This window comes from Scleropages formosus, chromosome 16 (genome assembly GCF_900964775.1).
Source record: "Scleropages formosus chromosome 16, fSclFor1.1, whole genome shotgun sequence".
In the NCBI taxonomy this organism is placed as follows: domain Eukaryota; kingdom Metazoa; phylum Chordata; class Actinopteri; order Osteoglossiformes; family Osteoglossidae; genus Scleropages; species Scleropages formosus.
The window spans coordinates 3,352,131-3,371,453 of record NC_041821.1 but is presented as its reverse complement, the minus strand read 5'-3'; the positions used below and the strand labels follow the sequence as shown (position 1 = coordinate 3,371,453).

Genomic DNA, 19,323 nt, shown 5'->3' with positions numbered 1-19,323 from the left:
GAGAATTCCTTAGCCTAAAAATATGTAGGTAATATAAACCTTTGAATAATAATAATAATAATAATAATAATAATAAAACATCTTTTCAGGAGACATTGTAAATGGGCTCAGTTTGTGTCACTGTGCCACGGTCAGTGTCCAACAGCCAAAAGGCCTCGTTCCCTCGTACAGATGGAAGAGGGTGATTCCAGTCGATGTCTATATGTCAGTCACCGAGAAGGGGCTTTTTAACGTACAGCAAAAGCTGCCTGTGAACGATCCTTTCTAAACCGGATCTCCAGCAAAGCTACTGTACCATGATTAGTACTGTGTATGTACCATCTGTTTTTTCATGTATCTCTTTTTTTATTGGTAAATGATCAGAACTACATCCAGAAGCTGTGCCTTAATGATATAGAAGCGACACTCAGCGCCCTTCTCCACTCAGTCCATGTTGCAAACAAGGGAAGGATGAGAAATAGCTTTACACGGCTTTGCAAAGCAGCAGACATCAGACACTGCAAAGCATTCTGGGTACTCTGAGGTTATCCTTATTTTAGCAGTGATTTTAAAAATACCGTTTTCCCCCTTCTGACTGCACTGTGACATTTTAGTGTATTTATTTACTGATCGATTCCTGTATGAGTAAAATGTACATTTTGGTCGGTTTTCACTTTACTGTAACAAAGCGCAGGAATGCCCACTATGACAGCAACTGCAGCTTTGCAAGTGACCTGAATATATTTAAATCGGTTGTGTATTAGAAGTCATTCTCCATGTTTACATCAGTCTCTGAGGGTATTAAATCAGATTGCTTATTTATCAAAATGTAAAAATAGGTAATGTTTTGCATTATCAGTGTTTGTACATTACAAAATTAAACCTGGAAAACAAGTGAAAGTTGAAGTGTATATATGTTATTTGCATCACCAATAGGAAAGAGGGTTCCTAAAAATATGTAGGAAAATATAAACCTTTCAAAAAGCTCTACAGCTCATCTACATTTGTTAATAAACTGATACCTGCTCAAAAAGACTAAAGGTTGTGACTGATGTTCCATCTGCTCTTGAGCCACTGCAGAAAACAGCTGTGATTTGCATTGGTTTTAATATCATAGAAAACATCTGTAATCTGTTAATTCTTATTAGTGACATCGCTTTATTCCTCGCTCTGTGATTGGTCAGTACTTGTACGATATTAGGCGCTGGCTCTCTGATTGGTCAGTTGCCACTAGTTCAATATAAATAATATAAAATGCAGTGTAAAATTTTTTCTACAGTTTAGGGAATGCTCAAAGCTCTACATGCTCTTGTCTTATTGAGTTAATGACCTTCTTCTTTTTCTAAAGAAACCTGTAAAACTTGCATTTTAATTTGTTTTTAATTTGTTGTCCAGAGAGCATGGGGGCACAGGGGGCACAGGGGGCACAGGGGGTTGTACCAGGTCCTGCTCTCCCGTGGGTCTGGGGTTCAAGTCCCGCTTGGGGTGCCTTGCGACGGACTGGTGTCCCGTCCTGGGTGTATCCCCTTCCCCTCCAGCCCTTCACCCTGTGTTGCCGAGCTAGGCTCCGGCTCCCCGCGACCCCGTATGGGACAAGAGATTTTAGATGGTGTGTGTATTGAACACTATTTTCAGAGTTTTATACTTGAGGATATTAATCACTTGGTCCATTTGTACTGTTGATAATTAATGTAAGTAGATCCAATATTAATTCAACAATTCTCTTTTTTTTCGCCCTTCAGGTGAGGAATGTGATTTTAGTGATATGAGGCCTGTTAATCTCCTATACGTACCTCAGCATAAAAAATATAAAATCTGTATTTAAGGTACATCAGAAAAAAAGAACAAAGCAGTCAGTGGTCATCCTATTAAAATTATTTTATTTGTTAATATGTGTTATGTCGGAAGAAGGTCAGCAGAAACACTTTGGTTAATGTATGGCTGTAGTTTACATTCAGAGTGTGACCACGAAAGAACACGTCCACAGGATCCAATGAACACACACACAGCTCACGATTTACACAAAACAGCACTGTGAGAACTCTCATTACTGTGGTAAACCTCGACAGGATGAACACAACATGCAAGGAAAGTCCTTGCCCCGCAGTGTAACCTCAGATAGCTTGTGCTACGTAACATGCACAGTTATGTTTGAGTACTTAAAGTATTTTTATATTTCATATAATTCTGTATGAAAGCCATGGTAGAAGTTGTACCGCAGTAAATCAGTATCCACTTAGCTGAGTTGGATATGTGCAGTTAAAAGAATGCCATACGGACTGGGGTCGGGGCCTAATATACAACACTTCAGGTCCTGGATTTCTCATGAGAACGTTGCAGGTTCGAGTCCCTGCAAAGGTCTTAACAGGGTCTCTTGGAAAAGCTGAAACATTTCAGCTGTGTAAATGGACATTATTGTACATTTTGTATATTCTTTTGTTAAGAAAAAAAAACCTGTTGTGCAACTGAAATGTGTAATGTAATGAAATGAAATATTAATTTACAAGATGAAACGCTAACACTGTGGCTGTTTTTCTAGTATGTTCCAGATGTTCTTTTCAATGTGGTAGTGAGAGCTGGTATGTGGATTGACACCGACACTGCAGCTTTGTACGAGTGGAAGTGAAGGGGGGAGTTCTGTAGAGGACATCTTCTCACAGGGCGACAGAAGCAAATGTCTCAGCAGACGGAGCGATCCGGAAAGCAACGGAACAGCATGATTTGCAAAGTATGAATTATGCACACCAGAGTTACTTACACAATGATTAACGGAAAAAGTGCCAAGGATGTTACATTCTGCTTTGCATGTTGATAGTCACTCCAAGTAGGCGGGGCACGGTGGGGTAGGTGGGCGGGGCCAGCAGGGGGTTTCTATCTGTACTGCAGGAATTTCTTCAGCAGGGTAGGCAGCTGGAGCTGGGAGATGAGGTGAAGTCGCGATCGACCCATGTAGCGCCTGATTCCAAGCCGACAGAGCTGACACAGCGAGCTGGGTGTGGCTGCAGGTTGGGGGCGGGGTTGGGGGGTGGAGACAGGTGTCAATCCACTTAGCCACGTATGAAAAAATCCAGACCTTTACTGATGTTGTTTCAGAAGATGAAGTGTTGAGGGTCAAGAACAGTAAAGCTGCCAACCTGGGGTGAAACACTCAGCCATTCTGTCCTACATTTATTACACAGTATCACATATTTACATTTATTCATTTAGCTGATGCTTTTCTCTAAAGCAACTTAAAATTTTAAGATACGTAGAATTATTTACCCATTTACACAGCTGGGTAATTTTCTTAGAGCAATTTAGGGTAAGTACCTTGCTCAAGGGTACTACAGCTGGAAGCGGAAATCAAACCTGTGACCTAGGGGTCCAAAGAAAGCAGCTCTAAGCACTACCGTACCAGCTGTCCCCATATGTACTGTATACTATATACATATATATGGCAGCTGGTGGTGTAGTGGTTAAAGGTGCTGCTTTCCACTCAAAGGAAATGAGTTGAAATCCCAACTCCTCCTTATACCCTTAATTAAGGTCCTCACACTGAATTCCTCCAGTAAAAATGATCATGCTCTATAAATGGGTAAATCACTCTAAGCAGCTTTGGAGAAAATATCGAGATAAATAAATAAGTTCAAATATCATGGCTGCTGCTTGCCTGGATTAACAGGTGTGACTGGTCCTAAACACCAACACCACGTTCATCATTGACTCTCCAGAGGCTGTTTAAGATTCAAACCCATATCGCAAGATTTTGGAGTGATTGTAATATTTGGCACGTAAAGCAATCAGAAAAAGGTTCGAAGGTCACTCTGAGGCGCTCGGCCTACCTTCGTAGAGCAGGAGGAGGCCCTCGGCCAGGCTACCTGGCGGGGCCACCTCCACCGGCCGCTTCAGCTCCAAGTTCCGGGAAGTGATGCTGGCGCCGAATTCCAGCAGCACCTTTATGATGTCGGGGCAGTTCTTCTGGGCGGCTGCGTGCAGGGGCGTCTCCAGGAAACGGCCCTTCTGCACGTTGGCGCCTGCGAGGAAGGGTGTCACTGGTCATAACACAGTACTCTTAAGGATATTTAATACTAAAATCGTGTCGTGGTTTGTCTCCTTGCTGTGCTTCTGCACTTCCTGTTCCTGCTGCGCCCCCTGACCTCCGTCCAGCAGCGACCGAACGCACTGCAGCTCCTGGGACACACAGGCTATGTACAGCGGTGTGCCCAGGTGAGGAATGTCGTAGTCCACGTCGGCCCCCCAAGAGATCAGGGCTTCGACGCACCCGTTTCTGCCTGTGGAGGGAAAGGATGAGCAGTTTGTATCGAGCAGACCATTTTCGCCAGGTGCTTCTGGCTGACATCACAGCCCAAAGAGATATAACCCTAACCCTAAGCTGAACCTCTAACCCCTAACCCTAACCCTATCCTCATCCTCAACCTGTAGCTCCTAACACTATCCCTAACCCTAATCCTATCCTCAACCTCTAACCCCTAACCCCTAACACTAACCCTGTCCCTAACCACTAACCCTCTCTCGGTACCTTTCGTTGACATCAAATCCAAAACCTAACCCTAACCCTAAAACAGCCTGCCGTAACTAGAACCAATAGCAGGCTGTCTTCAATAACAAGGAGGTGAACGCTGCACGTGTTCACAGCATGAATCGTCAACAATCGCCACTATTTTTGGATATTTTACATTTAATGTAGCTTTAAGTGTGTAAAAATATTGTTTATTAGAGCTATTTGGGAAATTTTTACAGAACTTAACCGGTAAATAAACTGAGGCACATCTGTGTTATTAAACTTTTATTTATTGTCATTTAGGGGGTAAAAGCAGCTTGAATTGCAAACAAAACAAATTACAAACAGACTTCTAGTTCCGGTTATGTTCCCAAGGTGAGGATCCACAACATTTGTTTTTTTCTGAACGTAAAATAGGTTGCGAAGATCAGATGCGGTTATGATGCCGCACTGGAGAACGTCCCCATGGGGTGTGGCAGGCAGAGGCTCGTACCTTTGCTGCTGGCTTCGTGGATGGGCGACGGCCGGCACGGCTCAGCCTGGGGCTTGGCGCCGTGCTCCAGGAGCAGCTCGGTACACGTGATGCTGCCCGCCGAGCAGGCGTTGAAGAGCGGCGTCACCCCATCAATGGTAGCGGCGTTCACCTGCACGTGGGTAATGGCAAGTCACCCGCATGGCCTTTTGCTCCCACCACTCCCTCAAATCCTTACCTCTTGGCTACCTACATTGGCACCGGCATCGATGAGCGCCCTCGCACAGGCCACGTGGTCCCCCAGACAGGCTTCGTGGAGAGGGGTCACATGGTCGATGGTGAAAATATTGGCGCTGTAGCCCTGTGCAGAAACACTGTTTTCACACCGTTCAGCAGCACCGCAGTTATGAGACATCACTATTCAGTCGTTATTCATTGATGATGAAGCGACTTCTTTACGCCGCATGAATTCGATCTTCCCTCATCAATGTCAGTGGATTCCGTGCGAGAAAGCGACGGGATCAGAAGCCCACGCGGCAAAACTCCACCCACCTGAGACAGCAGGGTCCGTAGGGCCAGGAGGCGCCCTTGACACGCGGCCTCGTGCAGCGGCGACCGGTCGGCCCATGACCCTGCAGGAGGAACGACACATCAGGGGGGTCGCCAGTCAGGATCCCTCTGGGCATCTGCTTTCTACGTCCTCAGCAAAACGACACCCAAACAAAAGGTTTGATTTGTCCGAATCTATTTTACCGTTAAACCGCAACACAACTGTTTTTGAGCGCAGACTGATTACTCTTACGCACCCGAGAATGATGAACGTATTTTAATGTTAAGATCGACACTCAAAGTCCTCTCTATCAATTTATCCACGGCCAAAGTGTTTTATTTTCTTCTGCTGAAAAATTAACATTTCAACTGTATGACAATTTCTGGACATCCTTACGGAACTTTCTATGGTGGCACAGCGAGTAGCCCTGCTGTCCCACAGCTCCTGGGTGGTGCAAGAGAATGTGGGTTTGATCCCCGCTCAGTCTGTGTGGAGTTTGCATGTTCTCCCCGTGTCTGTGTGGTTTTCCTCTGGGTGCTCTGGTTTCCTCCCACAGTCTAAAGATATGCTGTTCAGGTTTCCCTATAGTGTGTGAGTGTGTTTCTCTGATGCATGGATGAGTAACCCCTTGTAAGTAGTGTATCTAGCAATGTAGTCACCTTGGTGAATAAGGTGTGTGGGCTAGTAACACTACATAGTATCTGTTGTAAGTTGCTTTGGACAAAAGCATCTGCTAAGTGAATAAATGTAAATGTAGAGAGTGCTAGGTGATCAGACCTGTGAAATACTGCAACCTTTTCACCTTCTGCTCATATATACTGTGTGTACAGGGGTGTATTTGAAATTTTTCAGGGTTCTGTGTCTGTCTCTGTGTTTCTGTAACCCAGTGCAGTTTACAGAACGGAACAGAACGGAATGGAACGAGCTTTATTGCCAAGTATGTTCACAGATACAAGGAATTTGTCTTGGTGACAGAAACTTCCACAGCACAGACAGAATGACAGTGACAAGACACAGATGAGAAGATAGAATATGTGAATAAAGGATAAAAAATATAAAGTACCCAATATACAAAAATAGTCACAAGACATTTTATGTACAGGTATGTTCTATACAAATGCAAGGGAATGTGAGTAAGAGATATGATGTGATAAATAGATATAAATATAAACAGCGTTATGTATTGCACTGGTTTACTCTCTAGGGGGGATTTAGCTGTTCATGAGGCAGATGGCCTGAGGAAAGAAACTTTTCTTGTGCCTGGCTGTCCTGGTGCTCAGTGCTCTGTAGCGCCGGCCAGATGGCAAAGGTTCGAAGAGGATGTTTGTGGGATATAATAGGACGAAAACAGGTTAATAATAATAATAATAATAATAATAATAATGAGAAGAAGAAGAAGAAGAAGAAGAAATATAAGAATAAGGGACACAGCCGGTGATACGGCTTCAGGTAGTCCTCCAAGGTGTTAGTTAGAAAGAAGCCTGCTCACTGTCAGGGTTCGAACAGCTTTGAACCCAAATCTCCGTTGCAGAACACATTCGAAGCAATGCGAGGTTTAATTAACGGGGTGGGGCTGAGACCAGGCTTCCGTGGGACAATGGCTGGAGATGCCGACCAAACTAATTAGCTCCTTCAATGCCCTGTGAAGAAGGCTGGAGCACGGAATGCTCAGGGCTGATAGACTGCCCAGCTGCCCCAGAACCGTGCTCCCAGTGAGCAAATCTCCAGGGAAAATTCTGATTTCTCCATCAATGGAAAAGCTATAATTTTGAACAGGATCAAGTCACCTTGAGGAATGTAATTAATTTCGAAAATAAGAATTAAAAAAAAAACCTACACTGCTGATGGGTCCGCTTTAAAAGTCAAAAAACCTATGAAATATAAGATAACTTTACTGGCCGAATATGTTTGTGTCATCAAGAGGCAAATCTGGAAAACCTTCACAAATCCAGAGAGGAAACATCAAGAGATGTGCACATGGAACCACACAGGACTGCAGAAGTGACAACTATAATAATAACCTCGGCCAACCTGACGCGCTCCGATTGTGCAAACACTTCACATGGAGTGCTGGGTATTAATAAGAGTGTTTTTGGTCCAACGGGAATTGTGTTTCACACCAGTGAAGAAGTGTGTGTGTGTTTACATTGTCCTCAGACACATGTATTAATTCAATTAAGATAAACCAAATTAAGGTAAATTAATTCATGGAATAAACTGTTATGAATTCAGCACTCAGTAGTAACTGTATATACTGTATATATGCATATATATGCTTTTTACTCAGTGTAATCACAAAATTGGTGCTATAACACATGGCCATGGACCTTCCTCAGTGTGTAAAGACCTGAGCTGGGCAAACAAATAAATAACAAACAGAGCCATGTGATAATAACCAAATAGAATAATGAGATGACTGGACAAACTGCAGCTAGGAATGATGCTGGTGCCCATTATATAGCAGGGCAATAATTAAAATAAATGCTTTAGGTAACAATACATTATCAGCTGCAAAACAACAACAAAAAAAAAAATCTAAAAACATACCATCAATAGCATAACACACAACAGACCTGCTAAGTGCATATGAGAACCAAAAAAGTAATCATAAATAATATAAACAATAAAAGCACATTTATAGCATATATTTAGTTTTTACTGAGTGCTGGCCTCATAACACTTTATTTCAGTTTTTTGGAGGCTTCACCATCCACTGTAACAAAATTTTGGTATTTGACATCTATGTAATTTTCTAGAAAATTAATTTATGGCTCATTTTAAGGATGTAGACCGAGTCCATTCTTGATCAGGAGGGAGAGATAATCTGTTAAAAAAATTCATCCCATTTCTGAGCACAAAATACATATTAAATCTGGTCCTCAACAGACACCATCATACCCTGGCCTCTAAATGATTCTTACTTCACCTGAAACTGATTTACTCCTCAGCTGAAGGGTGGCACCTATATGTGTGTGTTTTAACTTAGCCGTCAACACAATGGAATCTGCTTTAACGATACGTGTGTAATTACCATTTCATTTCCCACTTTGTGTTCATGACTTTCCAAATTGCTGCATTTGAGGTCACATTAAAAATAACCCCCTCTTTCTCTTTGACCATCAATAGCTATAACTGGATAAAAGGTAAATGTTACAGTTGATACCTCTTAAACTGACAAAGCAAGTCAAACCTAAATCAAAACCCTAAACCCTCTTAGTCTCTAATTCTGCATCAGCTGGTTTATTGGTGTCAGGAGCCAATGTTGGTATTTAAAGGACAAGGAGCAGGAAAAGGGAGTTGTTGGTTGGAGTTTCATCATGGCACAGTGGTTTTGGAGTGAAGGAGCCTTCCTTGCAGTCTTGATTGCCATGGTTGTGGCACAGAAAGTGATGCCCCCTGATCTGATTACAAACCTTGCAAGTACTGACACTAAGTGCCAGGTGTTGGAGAAAGTTCCATGTGGATTTGTAGGAATCAGCCTTGAAAACTGTGAGGCTATTAGCTGCTGTTTTGATGGGCAGCAGTGTTATTATGGGAATGCTGGTGAGTAACTGCTCCCTAGTGTTACTTTTGAGATTGCAACCTCTTCACATGAGGCTGCAGGGTAACTAATCTGCTTGCCCACCCAGTGACTGTGCAGTGTACCAGGGATGGTCAGTTTGTGGTGGTGGTCTCTAAAGATTCTACTGTACCTCAACTGGACCTGACCACAATCTCCACATTGGGTGGGAAAGAAATACCTTGCAGCCCTGTGGTCTCCACTGGTTCCTTTGTCATCTACAACTTCCCAGTAACAACCTGTGGTACCGTTGTGTCGGTAAGTTTTGTAGCTCTTGTGACTTATTGACAAAGCAATAAGCTGTGAATGACACCACATATCTCCTGTAGATGGCTGGGGACTACCTTCTTTATGAGAACAAGATGACTTCTTATTATGAAGTTGGTATTGGCCCCTTGGGCTCCATCACAAGGGACAGCACATTTGAGTAAGTACTGTGTGTGGTTTTTTTTTTTTTTTTTTTTTTTTTTTTTTTTTTTTAAAAAAAAAAAAAAAGGAACCTAGTGATGCCTCCAACTAGCTGCATTTTTCAGGCTGTTCTTCCAGTGCAAGTACTTTGGCTCTGAGCTCGTTTCCCTGATGGCTGACGTGTACACAGTTGCCCCACCACCTCCTGTAGCTGCTCCTGGACCCCTGAGAGTAGAGCTGAGACTGGCAAATGGCCAGTGCAATACAAAAGGATGCAATGAAGGTACCACAACTTCTCTATAGCTGTCATAGGTGTTGGACCATGTTGTAACTCCACCTTCCTGTCTCCAGAGGTCTCTGCCTACACATCCTACTATCAGGATAGTGACTATCCAGTTACCAAGGTGCTGCAGCAGCCTGTGTATGTTGAGGTGCGCATCCTGGACAGGACTGACCCCAACATTATTCTGCTTCTGGAGAACTGTTGGGCAACATCAACCCCTGATCCACTTGGTGTGCCTCAATGGAACCTCATAGTTAATGGGTAACTATCCCATGGCAGTGTTTGGCTTTCATGTTCTACTCTGGCTCATCACCTACACACCTATGGCATCTCACAGGTGCCCCTACCAGGGTGACAAGTACCTGACCACCTTGGTTCCAGTGGATGGTTCCTCTGGGCTCTCCTTCCCAACTCACTACAAGAGGTTCATCTTCAAGATGTTCACATTTGTGGATCCTGCCTCTCTGCATCACCTGGAGCAGAAGGTGTGTAACCTTGTTGCTGATGTGCTCCTGAAATGGCTCTAGTTGACTCATGTCTGGCTTCTTGACAGGTGTTTATCCACTGCAGTACAGCTGTGTGCCACCCCTCTGCTACAGACACCTGTGAACAGAAATGCTTCAGGAAAAGTTGGTGCACCTCAAGTTGGTTCTTCTCGCTTGACTTCTGCACTTCACAACCTAACTTTTTCTCTTCTTATAGGAAGAGATGTTGGTGCAGTACAGAGAACTTCAAACCAGAACAAAATCATTGTTTCCAGCTATGAAGTAATCATGACTGCTGAGATTCCTAAACCAGCTTTGATGCAGTCTAAAGATGAAGGTGAGCACCTTGTGGACTTCCTTATGAACCAGGACATTGTTACATGCTCTCCTGTTTCTACAGGACCCCGGGGTATTGGTTATGGAACACTGGCCGTGGTGGTCTCTGCAGCCCTTGGGGTGTTCGTCGTGGTGCTGGCTGTCATACGCTGGTTGTGCCATTAAGAGGAACAGTGTGATTCTTCCCAATAAAAGCCTGGTTTCTCCAACTTGTTCTTGTGGGGTTGATTAACTTGCTCAAATTCTGTTAAGCAGTTGGTGTACTTGTTTGACCAACAAACTCAGATGCTCTCAATCCAGTTGCATTGCCGTCAGGAAGCCTCTTGTGGTACTTGTACACCTCACTGGGTGGGGGTTGCAATGCTAGATGTGAACATTGCTGTTTCTGTCCCTCTAGCGCAAAAAAAGGCTCTAGGTGCTGCTGTAACCCTCTCTGGACACCAACAGCCACATAACTCAGACTAGCAGTACACAGTAGCTAAGGTCTCAACTATGTCACTAGCAATTAGTCACGATCTCAAGCAAAACACTGACTGTAGACTTTGTTCTTCATGCATGTGAACACAATAGCCATGGCACAGCTATAATGTAAACGCCAGCAAAAAAAAAAAATTTGCCAAGGCAGCAGTACTGGATAGTACATGTTCCTGTGATCTGTCTCAAAATTGTGCTTTTACACCCTGGCAAAATTGCTACACTTTCAAGTGTGATGACTGGGTCAAGGGGAACCTCAGCCACCTACCCCCATTGCTCTGGGTGTTTATCCCTCAGCTAAGACTAGGAGGTTGTACTGGAGTGTCTCCAGCCCTCCTAGGGCTCTCTGGCAGTAATGGGGATGTTTAAACAATGCCTAGGTAGGGGCAACCAAGGATACCACATTGCGCAGTGCTTTTTCTGAAGCTCAGCCAGCTGCCTTTTGTGTCTCTTCTCCAGCTGTGCTCAACATGCTGCTTCTATCCTGGCCCCTTTTCACTACTGCTCCCCTCAAGCTCATCTTTATCTTTGAGCTCTGCTCTTATCTCTATATTAATGTATACTACCCTGGAGAAAAGTGTCATAAATTGGTAAACTCACACTTGTTGCTGTTCAATCAAAGCTGCTCTTCCTTTCCGAAGAGAAGCAGAATGGGCCGCGTAGTAAAAATCAGACTAACGCCCATTTGTTGCACCACCTGGCAGCCGAGTGCTGGAGAGGTTTACAACAGCACGGTGCTTACCTTTTGAGAGCTATTGTCCCCTGTGCGTGAAGGGTGCTCTTGGACCGTTAACACAATAACCCCAGAGAGGACTGTTGTCGCACAGAGGTGCAGGTTGGTGCTGTCGGGTCTTATGCTCAGAAATACGCAAATTTTCTACAAACGCTGATAGTCGAGCAGAGTTGGCGCTCGTCGGGGGCATATTTTACATGGGGATGACCTTTAGGTTAAGTGCCGCAGTGAGACAATGCATGAGGATCTTGGACTGTTGAAGCACCACAATTAAAGGCCATCTGATGGGTGGTCCCTTCACCTCTTCTGGTTGGGTGACACTACAGGTTACCACGATTTGATGCGGTGAATGACGCTGTAATAAATCGGAGTTGGAGGAGGACACTCGATGCGGTCCCCTTTATGGCTCTGGACCCAAGATGGAAAAAGAAAAGAACAAGGAAACTGGGATCTCTGGTGCAGAAAAAAGCACAACCACCAAAGAGTGTCCCCTATGATGACTGCAGCGCCATTAAGAAGGGGCGTTCCGGCTGGTACGCGAGAGCACGGCGCAGAATAAAGTGCCCATTGTGTCTGGCACCTCAGAGGCCAATCGTCATTACAGGCATCATGTGAACACGGTCACAACAACTGCCGTGATCTAGATTCACCCCAGGGGGCAAAATTTTCACCAATAATAAAAAACAAGACTATTATGTGCCTGCGTTGCCAGGAATCTTCCGGAAAGCAGCATCTAAATGTTAGTCTTTGGGAAAATGTATGACTTCCCCCACTGAATTCCTACTGTCCACTGAGGCATGTCACTAAAATGCTATATTAAAACAAGCAGCAGGTGGTGCAGTGGTTACAGGTGTCACCTTACAATCAAAGGACTCAGGTTCAAGTCCTCCTCCTGAGGTTGCACCCTTGATTGGTTGTACGTACCCTCAACTGATACAGTAAAAATTACCCTGCTGTATAAATGAGTAAATCAGTGTAAGTAGCTTAGCCTGCAAACCTAAGTCACCCTGGAGATGTGTCGCTTTTAAAAAAACAGTTAATAATGAAAAATGCACTGAATACTTTCCTTTTCCTTAACCCTTAAAGTCGCTCCCACAAGGAAACCACTAATGACATCAAGGACTGCAGGGCAGCTCACATTTCCCTCGCTGTAAATCTGAGGCTATATTTAGTCGACGCTCCAGCGGGAACCATCTGGCATCGCTGCGTGCTGCCTGAGGGCCGTGAGCGATGAGCACAAAACGTACGTACCGAGGTCCCCGTCTCCCCACGGCACGTCTATCCAGTCGCACGGTAACGCGTAAGACATGGCCTGCCCCGGGACGCGCGATGGCCGTCACCCCTGAAGCAAAGGCCTCCTCCCCACAGTTGTGCAGCGGTGGAGGAGGTTCGAAACCCCCGGCACGTGCTGCCAGCACGATGTGTGCGAAATGAGAGCACCGCGCGCCGCTGCTGATCCACCTCAGGGGTCCTGGATGAGGAGTAAAAGAGGCCGTCACCGCGACAGATCCCTTACAACTGAACACCGTTCGCCTTGAACCCTGGTTCTGAATCAGTAAAGCAGCAGGACAGGAGGAGATAGTGACGGAACCAGAACCCAGCCGAAATACAAAGACTTAACACACAAACACAGGTGTGTAGTATAGTGGTCATATCAACCACCTGTGGGTCTGAAGGTTACAGGTTGCAAGGGAGAGTCCTGCAGCTTTTATAAAAAAATCTTAATTAGTGCCTCATTTACACATGAGATGTTGGGAGAAGGAAACAGATAATAAACTGATTACATTTGTTTATCTGACACTTTTCTGCTATGTCATGTACAATGTTAAGTTACTGACAGTGATTTACGTGTTTACACAGGTGAGTTTTTTTTTCAGTTGATGCAGCCTACAGTAGGTACATTGCTCACAGTGGGCAGGATTTGAACCCACACCCTTCAGAGGCTTAGGAAATAGCTGCATCCACTACACTATTTACTATTTACGTGTGTTACAAATGTTTGACGATACATTTCTGGTTTATTTCAATTGCATTTTCTTAACTATCTCCCAAATTTCATGTTTATAGTTCAGCAAAAGCAACTTGTAATTACCGTCCAAGCTGATAGATGGCAGTAAAGAACACCTAAGCAAAACAAGAGTGTTAAGTAATAAGTTGGTGGCACAGTGGCACAGTGAGTAGAGCTGCTGTCTCACAGTGCCTGGGTGATACAAGAGGATGTGGGTTTGATCCCTGCTCAGTCTGTGTGGAGTTGGCATGTTCTCCCTGTGTATGTGTAGGTTTTCTCTGGGTGCTCTGGTTTCTTCCCACAGTCCAAAGACATGCTCTTGAGGTTCACCCATAGTGTGTGAGTGACAGAGAAAGTGTGTGTGTTCCACTGATGTATGGATGAGTGACCCAGTGTAAGTAGTGTATCTAGCAGTGTAAGTCACCACGGTGAATAAGGTGTGTGGGCTGATAACACTACATAGAGTTCATTGGAAGTTGCTTTGGAGACAAGTGTCTGCTAAATAAATGTGTCATTCCCTCAGTGTCTACGCTACAGCTTATATCTGCTGTTCTTAAATGCTGGTGATCAATAACATGACAAAAAATGTTTTATATGTTTATGAGACAAATCAGTCAGCAATTTGCTTGAAATGTGTCTTTTCTGGAGACTGCATTGATATTTTCAGTCATTTTATATATATATATATTTATTATATTTATACAAAAATGATTTTTAAAGAATCGAACAAGCAAATAAATTGAGGAATGTCTGTATTATCCAGTTTTTATTGATTGTGACTTAGTGTGTAAAAGTGAACTGAAATTATGAACAAAATGAGTTATGAACAGATTTCTGGTGTTCGTGAATTGAGAAGGAGGTGTGTTGCAATAAAGTCATTAAGTTGAAAAAAAGCATACATTATTCCTTTGTGCATGTGCGAAGCACTGTCTTGCACGACTTGCCCATCCCCGTCACCACAGAAACAGCTTTAGTGACGCGCCCATTACGCACCCCCCGCTTAGCGAAAGCACTGGATTGCATGATGGCAAAGAAAGTCAGAAAAGGTTTTTCTCTATCTGCAGATTCCAGGACCTCTGCCTTGCATTTGACAGGCAGGTCCAAAATTCAGACGCCACAGTGACCTTTTACTGAATCTGAGCCAGACTTTGGAATGCTGGGTATTTGCAAGCACAATACAAAACACACACTGTACTCATGTTCCAACACTACATGTTTTTTTTTCAAAGTGTGCATTTGAGCATCCAGGTAACATTAAATGCCCCTCTTCCTGTACCGTTGACTCGATCAGATGTGCTCCATCTTTTTGGAACATACACTTGAGAAGGAGTTTTAACACACTGTTATGGATCATGTTTCGGAGGTCACACGACTACCCCAGGATAACAGGTGGAAGATATTTCTATGGCTTTTTGACTAACATGGTGCAGAAGTACTTCCAGTTAAGAACTCTGGAAAGGTTCTGTAACTCTGTTTTGGGACTGGTGTGTTAGACACAGATTTATATTACAAGCTCACAGAACCCACAACATGTCTATATATAAACATCCACAGGCGACACAAATGTCATGGCCCATCCTTTCATTTCTAATTTAACATGGAGCTGTTTGTCATGCTGACATGGTTGATGTCGCGAATCAGTGTTTTGTGCCTCCCATACTAATGAAGTGTTGTGTTAAAACAGGAATGTGGAAAAAAAAGAGCATCAAAATATTTAAATTAAAATAAATTGTAATTGTTTCAGATCCCAATTAGTGTTTTTGGTTGTTGTAAAAGACTCTTTTTTTGTTATTCATCAGGTCTTGGCCAGGCTTCTCCAGTGACACACCAGCAGTGACACACAGTGCGGGTGTCCTGTACCTCACCTGCTCAGGTGAGCTGATATTACCGTGGGCTGCACGTGATTCTGTTTCACATGCAAACACTGGACAAAAACAGAGCATGAAGCACACCTTTAATGGGCATTTGCTGAATACGATGGGGCATATTTTTCGAGCACATCTCTAGCACGGATGCCCCACCAGGAGTCGTTGCAACGTGCGCAAGAGCGCCTCTCGTGGCACCGGGTGCAACGCACGCGCCTGCACTGACCTTGACTCGTTAAAATGCCCCAGCAGGACCTCCTTTTGAAGGAGAAGCCCTCGGCCTCGCGGGTGTCTTCTAGGGCCCGTTTCCTCGGCGCCGTGTCGGCGCTGCAGCTCCCTACTGGCGGCACGCGGGCCATGTCCGCATCCTCACATACTTCTCCCGCATGTTTACATCGTCTCGTGTTCGTCCAGCCTGTTTACATCATCAGCTGATTCTCCGTGCGGAGCGCCGGTAGAGGGAGCCACGCCTTCCCTGTCTGATGGCTGATTGGTCAGTTTACTCCCACTGCAAACCAATCATCGGGACCCGCACCGCCCCCTGCCGCAACATCGCTTTAGTCCGATATCTAATTGGTTCGCACGCTCTTGTTTCTAGCCAATCAGAAGGAGGTGCGCCTCCTCGGTCTGAACTCTGATAGGTCCACGCAGTGAGTTTCGGCGCACCGTCAAACAGAACCCGGAAGTTCCCGTGGGGACGGAGGAGGCGTTGCGTAGCGGATTTCTATTTATAAAACGGGTTCGCGATGAGTTTGTCTTTTGATCCGCTTAACTTGAATAGTGAGTCGGGCCGCGGCAGGAAAACCGCTTAACCTGAGTAGTGAGTCGGGCTGCGGCAGGAAAAGTCACCTCGTTTCTTCCTCTAAAGTCTGCATTGCTGATTTTTGGATGTGTGTGTTTACTTTTATTCTTTGCACAAGACTCCCTTCAATCATGACATGTCATGTCATGTGGTCTGAGAAATATGTAAGAACACATTTCCCGTTATATTCTATATTATTATCCTTATCCAGAACACCAGTGCATCAACATAGATTAATGCAGCTTTAATGCAACTGGCAGAGTGTATATAGTCCCCATTCTATAACAGGTTTGCTGTGTTTTTTATTAAAAGGCACTTAGCCATTTAAAACTCATGCTTCATGTGATATGCATTATATTTTGAAGTACATTCCACAATTACTTTCTAAGTAGTATTCCATAAAAAAAAAAGAGTAAGAATCGTGCCAGGGGATGTTAACAATAAACAATAAAAATGAGCACATAGTGACATATTTAGGGCACATATTTAGTGAAGCTGCTGGCCTCTAGTAGCGCACAGCTGGTATGCGACTTTCCACACAATGGACCCCCAGGACTGTCATCCAGTTCCCCCCCTTACACTCCAATGCCACAAATAGCCAGAGGATGCCACCGACTTACTATTTTAAGGCCGAAACAAAAGATCACAATGAACAAACACAGAAAGGCCACAACAGAAGTAAGACACAAAATTTGCCAGTTGGGTTAATAAACTACGAGAACTTGATTATTGTCTTTATTAAATAACTGTCAAAGTCATCCTGTTTGAATTGTAGTTTTGTCACTTGTATGCACTGATTGATCGCTGTCTTTAAACACAGCAGTCCTCAACAAGGTAAAATAATTTCCTTCACTTCACTTACAATATACAGTACCAAACTCCATCACTTTCAGCCAAGGAGCGGATGGAGCCCACGTTTTTATATGCGATATTTATTTTTCAGGTGTACCAAATCATGAACGTCATCAGCCTGCAGTGAACAGATGATGCATTACTCAAATAGGTTCTGTGGAAGCTTTTTTTTTTTTTTTTTTCAAAAACAAGTGTCTGATTTCTCTCTCCTCAGTTGAACCCAGTGATTTTTTTTTGCTGTTTTCTGCCAAGCTTCACATTCCTGGATGGCAGATGTGTTACACACGACAGCTTGCAGCCTACAAGGCCCCTCTGTGTTCCAGCCAAAGATGGAAATATTTCAAGCTCATTTTCTGATGATCGATTTACAAACATCTCTGGCAGTGCATTTGTTTTTGTAAAGGCGTTAAAAAAATAACAGAACATTACTTTGATACTTTCCATTTTAAACAATTTCATAAATAATTGCTTTTTAAAAACAATTTATCTGCATCACTTAATAACACAATCACCACAGTTACTTGGATTTCAGTGAGATATGTGTCAAATTGTAATACATTTATTCCAACTATTATGGATGAATAGAATAGGAATACATCTGAAATCATAGTTATGTTTGTTGTAATTGTATTGTTTTTGGTTGAACTCTAAAATATTAATAGTAATAATAGTAATGGTAATGGCAATTTTTAATGCCCAAAACTCAGTTTCTGTGGACAATAACATTTTATGTTGTACCTTGTAATTGGATAAAGTGATTTGATTATGTTTAAAGGGTTGTTATTTGGCAGCCTTATAAATATTACCAGGCATTATTATAAAATGTAAACTTTTCCTGGTTTTACACTAAATATTTCAGTTTTGCATCCAGCAATGTTCTCATATAAAACTAGCAAACATTTATTATCAAAGAAGCACAAGCAGCAAGTAAACTCGCTTAGATGATGCAGAAGTCCTCAGAATTCAGATCAGAATTCAGAACTGAAACAAAATAATGTTTCCACCTTCCAGACATATTGTCATATACTATAGTGATGCTATGAGTTCATGACCTCTTACTCCTTTGACACCCAGGACTAAAGATGAATCTTTTCATGGTGCATTTTAATTCCTGAGCTTTACTACAGCCTTTACTTTATTATTATTATTATTATTATTATTGAGGTTGTAATAACTGGTTAGTAAACATGAGCCCCATTCCAACGAGAGAGCATTCAGGGCCAGTCCTGCAGACAACCCGCAGGTCTCAAAGTTTACAAAAAGTTGGTTAAGGACCTCACATCCTGTGAGCTGCAGAGCCTCTGCCACCTGCTCTTTAGAGGAAAAAACAGAAACAACGCGGACAGCAGCTCACGGGAAGAGGGCCGTCCTCCGTCCGACGGGGTGTACTCACTGTGCCCTTGGCCGAAGTCGTAGAACTCGGCTGCGATCCGAGCGGCCTCCTTGCGGTTCCCCCTGACCACGTAGAAGTGCGTGAGGATGTTGAGGCTGATCTTGATGAAGAGCTTGAAGCAGAAGAGAGCGAAGATGGTGAGGTAAACGTTGGAAAACTGCGAGCCGAAGGGCCTGCTCTCCAGAACCTCCGTCATCGCGCCTCGCTGCAGAAGATCTGGAATGGGGGGGCTCTCGATGTGCTGATGGGATCATATGCTGCCTCCCCCCCCCACGCCCACACACCATCCCCCGCTCACAGGATTGGGGCTGAGGTGAAGCAGCTGGACTTCCGCTGGTGGAAAACTGCATTTATGTAATAGATTGTCATGGTCTTTGTCACACGGCCCAGAGATAGAAAATGACGCATCCCTCCTTCAGACCCCCCGCGCCTCTCAGTAACAGTCCGGCGCGGGAAAATTCCTGCCCTCTTGCCGAAAACAAATTCCTGCCATGTCAGAGAGAGCGGCTGCGGACAAAAATAAGTGATATAATCGAAATTAGAGTGCGCCACCCTGTTCAAAGGGCACTGAAAAGGTGACTATTGCAGAAATCATAGGCATTTTTCCGCACCTTTGAAGCATT

At 43.9% G+C, this 19,323-nt stretch overlaps 2 protein-coding genes across 5 annotated transcripts; one reads left to right on the top strand and one right to left on the bottom strand.

Annotated features, from left to right (window-relative positions):
• Positions 1-1,603: 1,603 nt before the first annotated feature.
• Positions 1,604-19,024, bottom strand: asb5b (ankyrin repeat and SOCS box containing 5b). 3 transcript variants are annotated; one of them, XM_018735974.2, is made up of 8 exons: positions 15,880-15,956; positions 13,032-13,251; positions 5,505-5,584; positions 5,206-5,313; positions 4,974-5,124; positions 4,116-4,250; positions 3,801-3,992; positions 1,605-2,978 (listed from the first exon to the last, which is right to left on the bottom strand). In XM_018735974.2, the coding sequence occupies exons 2-8, from the start codon at positions 13,087-13,089 to the stop codon at positions 2,851-2,853; spliced, it is 852 nt and encodes a 283-aa protein (XP_018591490.2). In that variant the 5' UTR covers positions 13,090-13,251; positions 15,880-15,956; the 3' UTR covers positions 1,605-2,850. The 3 variants fall into 3 exon arrangements, with proteins under 3 accessions (XP_018591487.2, XP_018591490.2, XP_018591488.2); XM_018735971.2 differs by lacking the exons at positions 13,032-13,251; positions 15,880-15,956 and adding an exon at positions 18,701-19,024 and having other exon boundaries at positions 1,604-2,978; XM_018735972.2 differs by lacking the exon at positions 13,032-13,251 and having other exon boundaries at positions 15,880-16,123.
• On the top strand, positions 6,914-11,151 carry LOC108924528 (zona pellucida sperm-binding protein 4-like). 2 transcript variants are annotated; one of them, XM_018735970.2, is made up of 9 exons: positions 6,914-9,045; positions 9,132-9,319; positions 9,391-9,488; positions 9,595-9,752; positions 9,821-10,013; positions 10,090-10,237; positions 10,306-10,381; positions 10,455-10,574; positions 10,638-10,782. In XM_018735970.2, the coding sequence occupies exons 1-9, from the start codon at positions 8,820-8,822 to the stop codon at positions 10,736-10,738; spliced, it is 1,308 nt and encodes a 435-aa protein (XP_018591486.1). In that variant the 5' UTR covers positions 6,914-8,819; the 3' UTR covers positions 10,739-10,782. The 2 variants fall into 2 exon arrangements, with proteins under 2 accessions (XP_018591486.1, XP_018591485.1); XM_018735969.2 differs by having other exon boundaries at positions 10,455-11,151.
• Positions 19,025-19,323: the final 299 nt, after the last annotated feature.

Bases quoted from the DNA above. Each gene is read 5' to 3' on its own strand.
- LOC108924528 (XM_018735969.2), top strand. From the start codon at position 8,820: ATGGCACAGTGGTTTTGGAGTGAAGGAGCCTTCCTTGCAGTCTTGATT. The intron at 9,046-9,131 runs GTGAGTAACTGC...TTGCCCACCCAG, and splicing joins GTGTTATTATGGGAATGCTG to TGACTGTGCAGTGTACCAGG. The intron at 10,014-10,089 runs GTAACTATCCCA...GGCATCTCACAG, and splicing joins TGGAACCTCATAGTTAATGG to GTGCCCCTACCAGGGTGACA.
- asb5b (XM_018735971.2), bottom strand. From the start codon at position 18,896: ATGACGGAGGTTCTGGAGAGCAGGCCCTTCGGCTCGCAGTTTTCCAAC. The intron at 5,125-5,205 runs GTAGGTAGCCAA...ACCCACGTGCAG, and splicing joins TCATCGATGCCGGTGCCAAT to GTGAACGCCGCTACCATTGA. The intron at 4,251-4,973 runs GTACGAGCCTCT...TTCCCTCCACAG, and splicing joins CCACGAAGCCAGCAGCAAAG to GCAGAAACGGGTGCGTCGAA.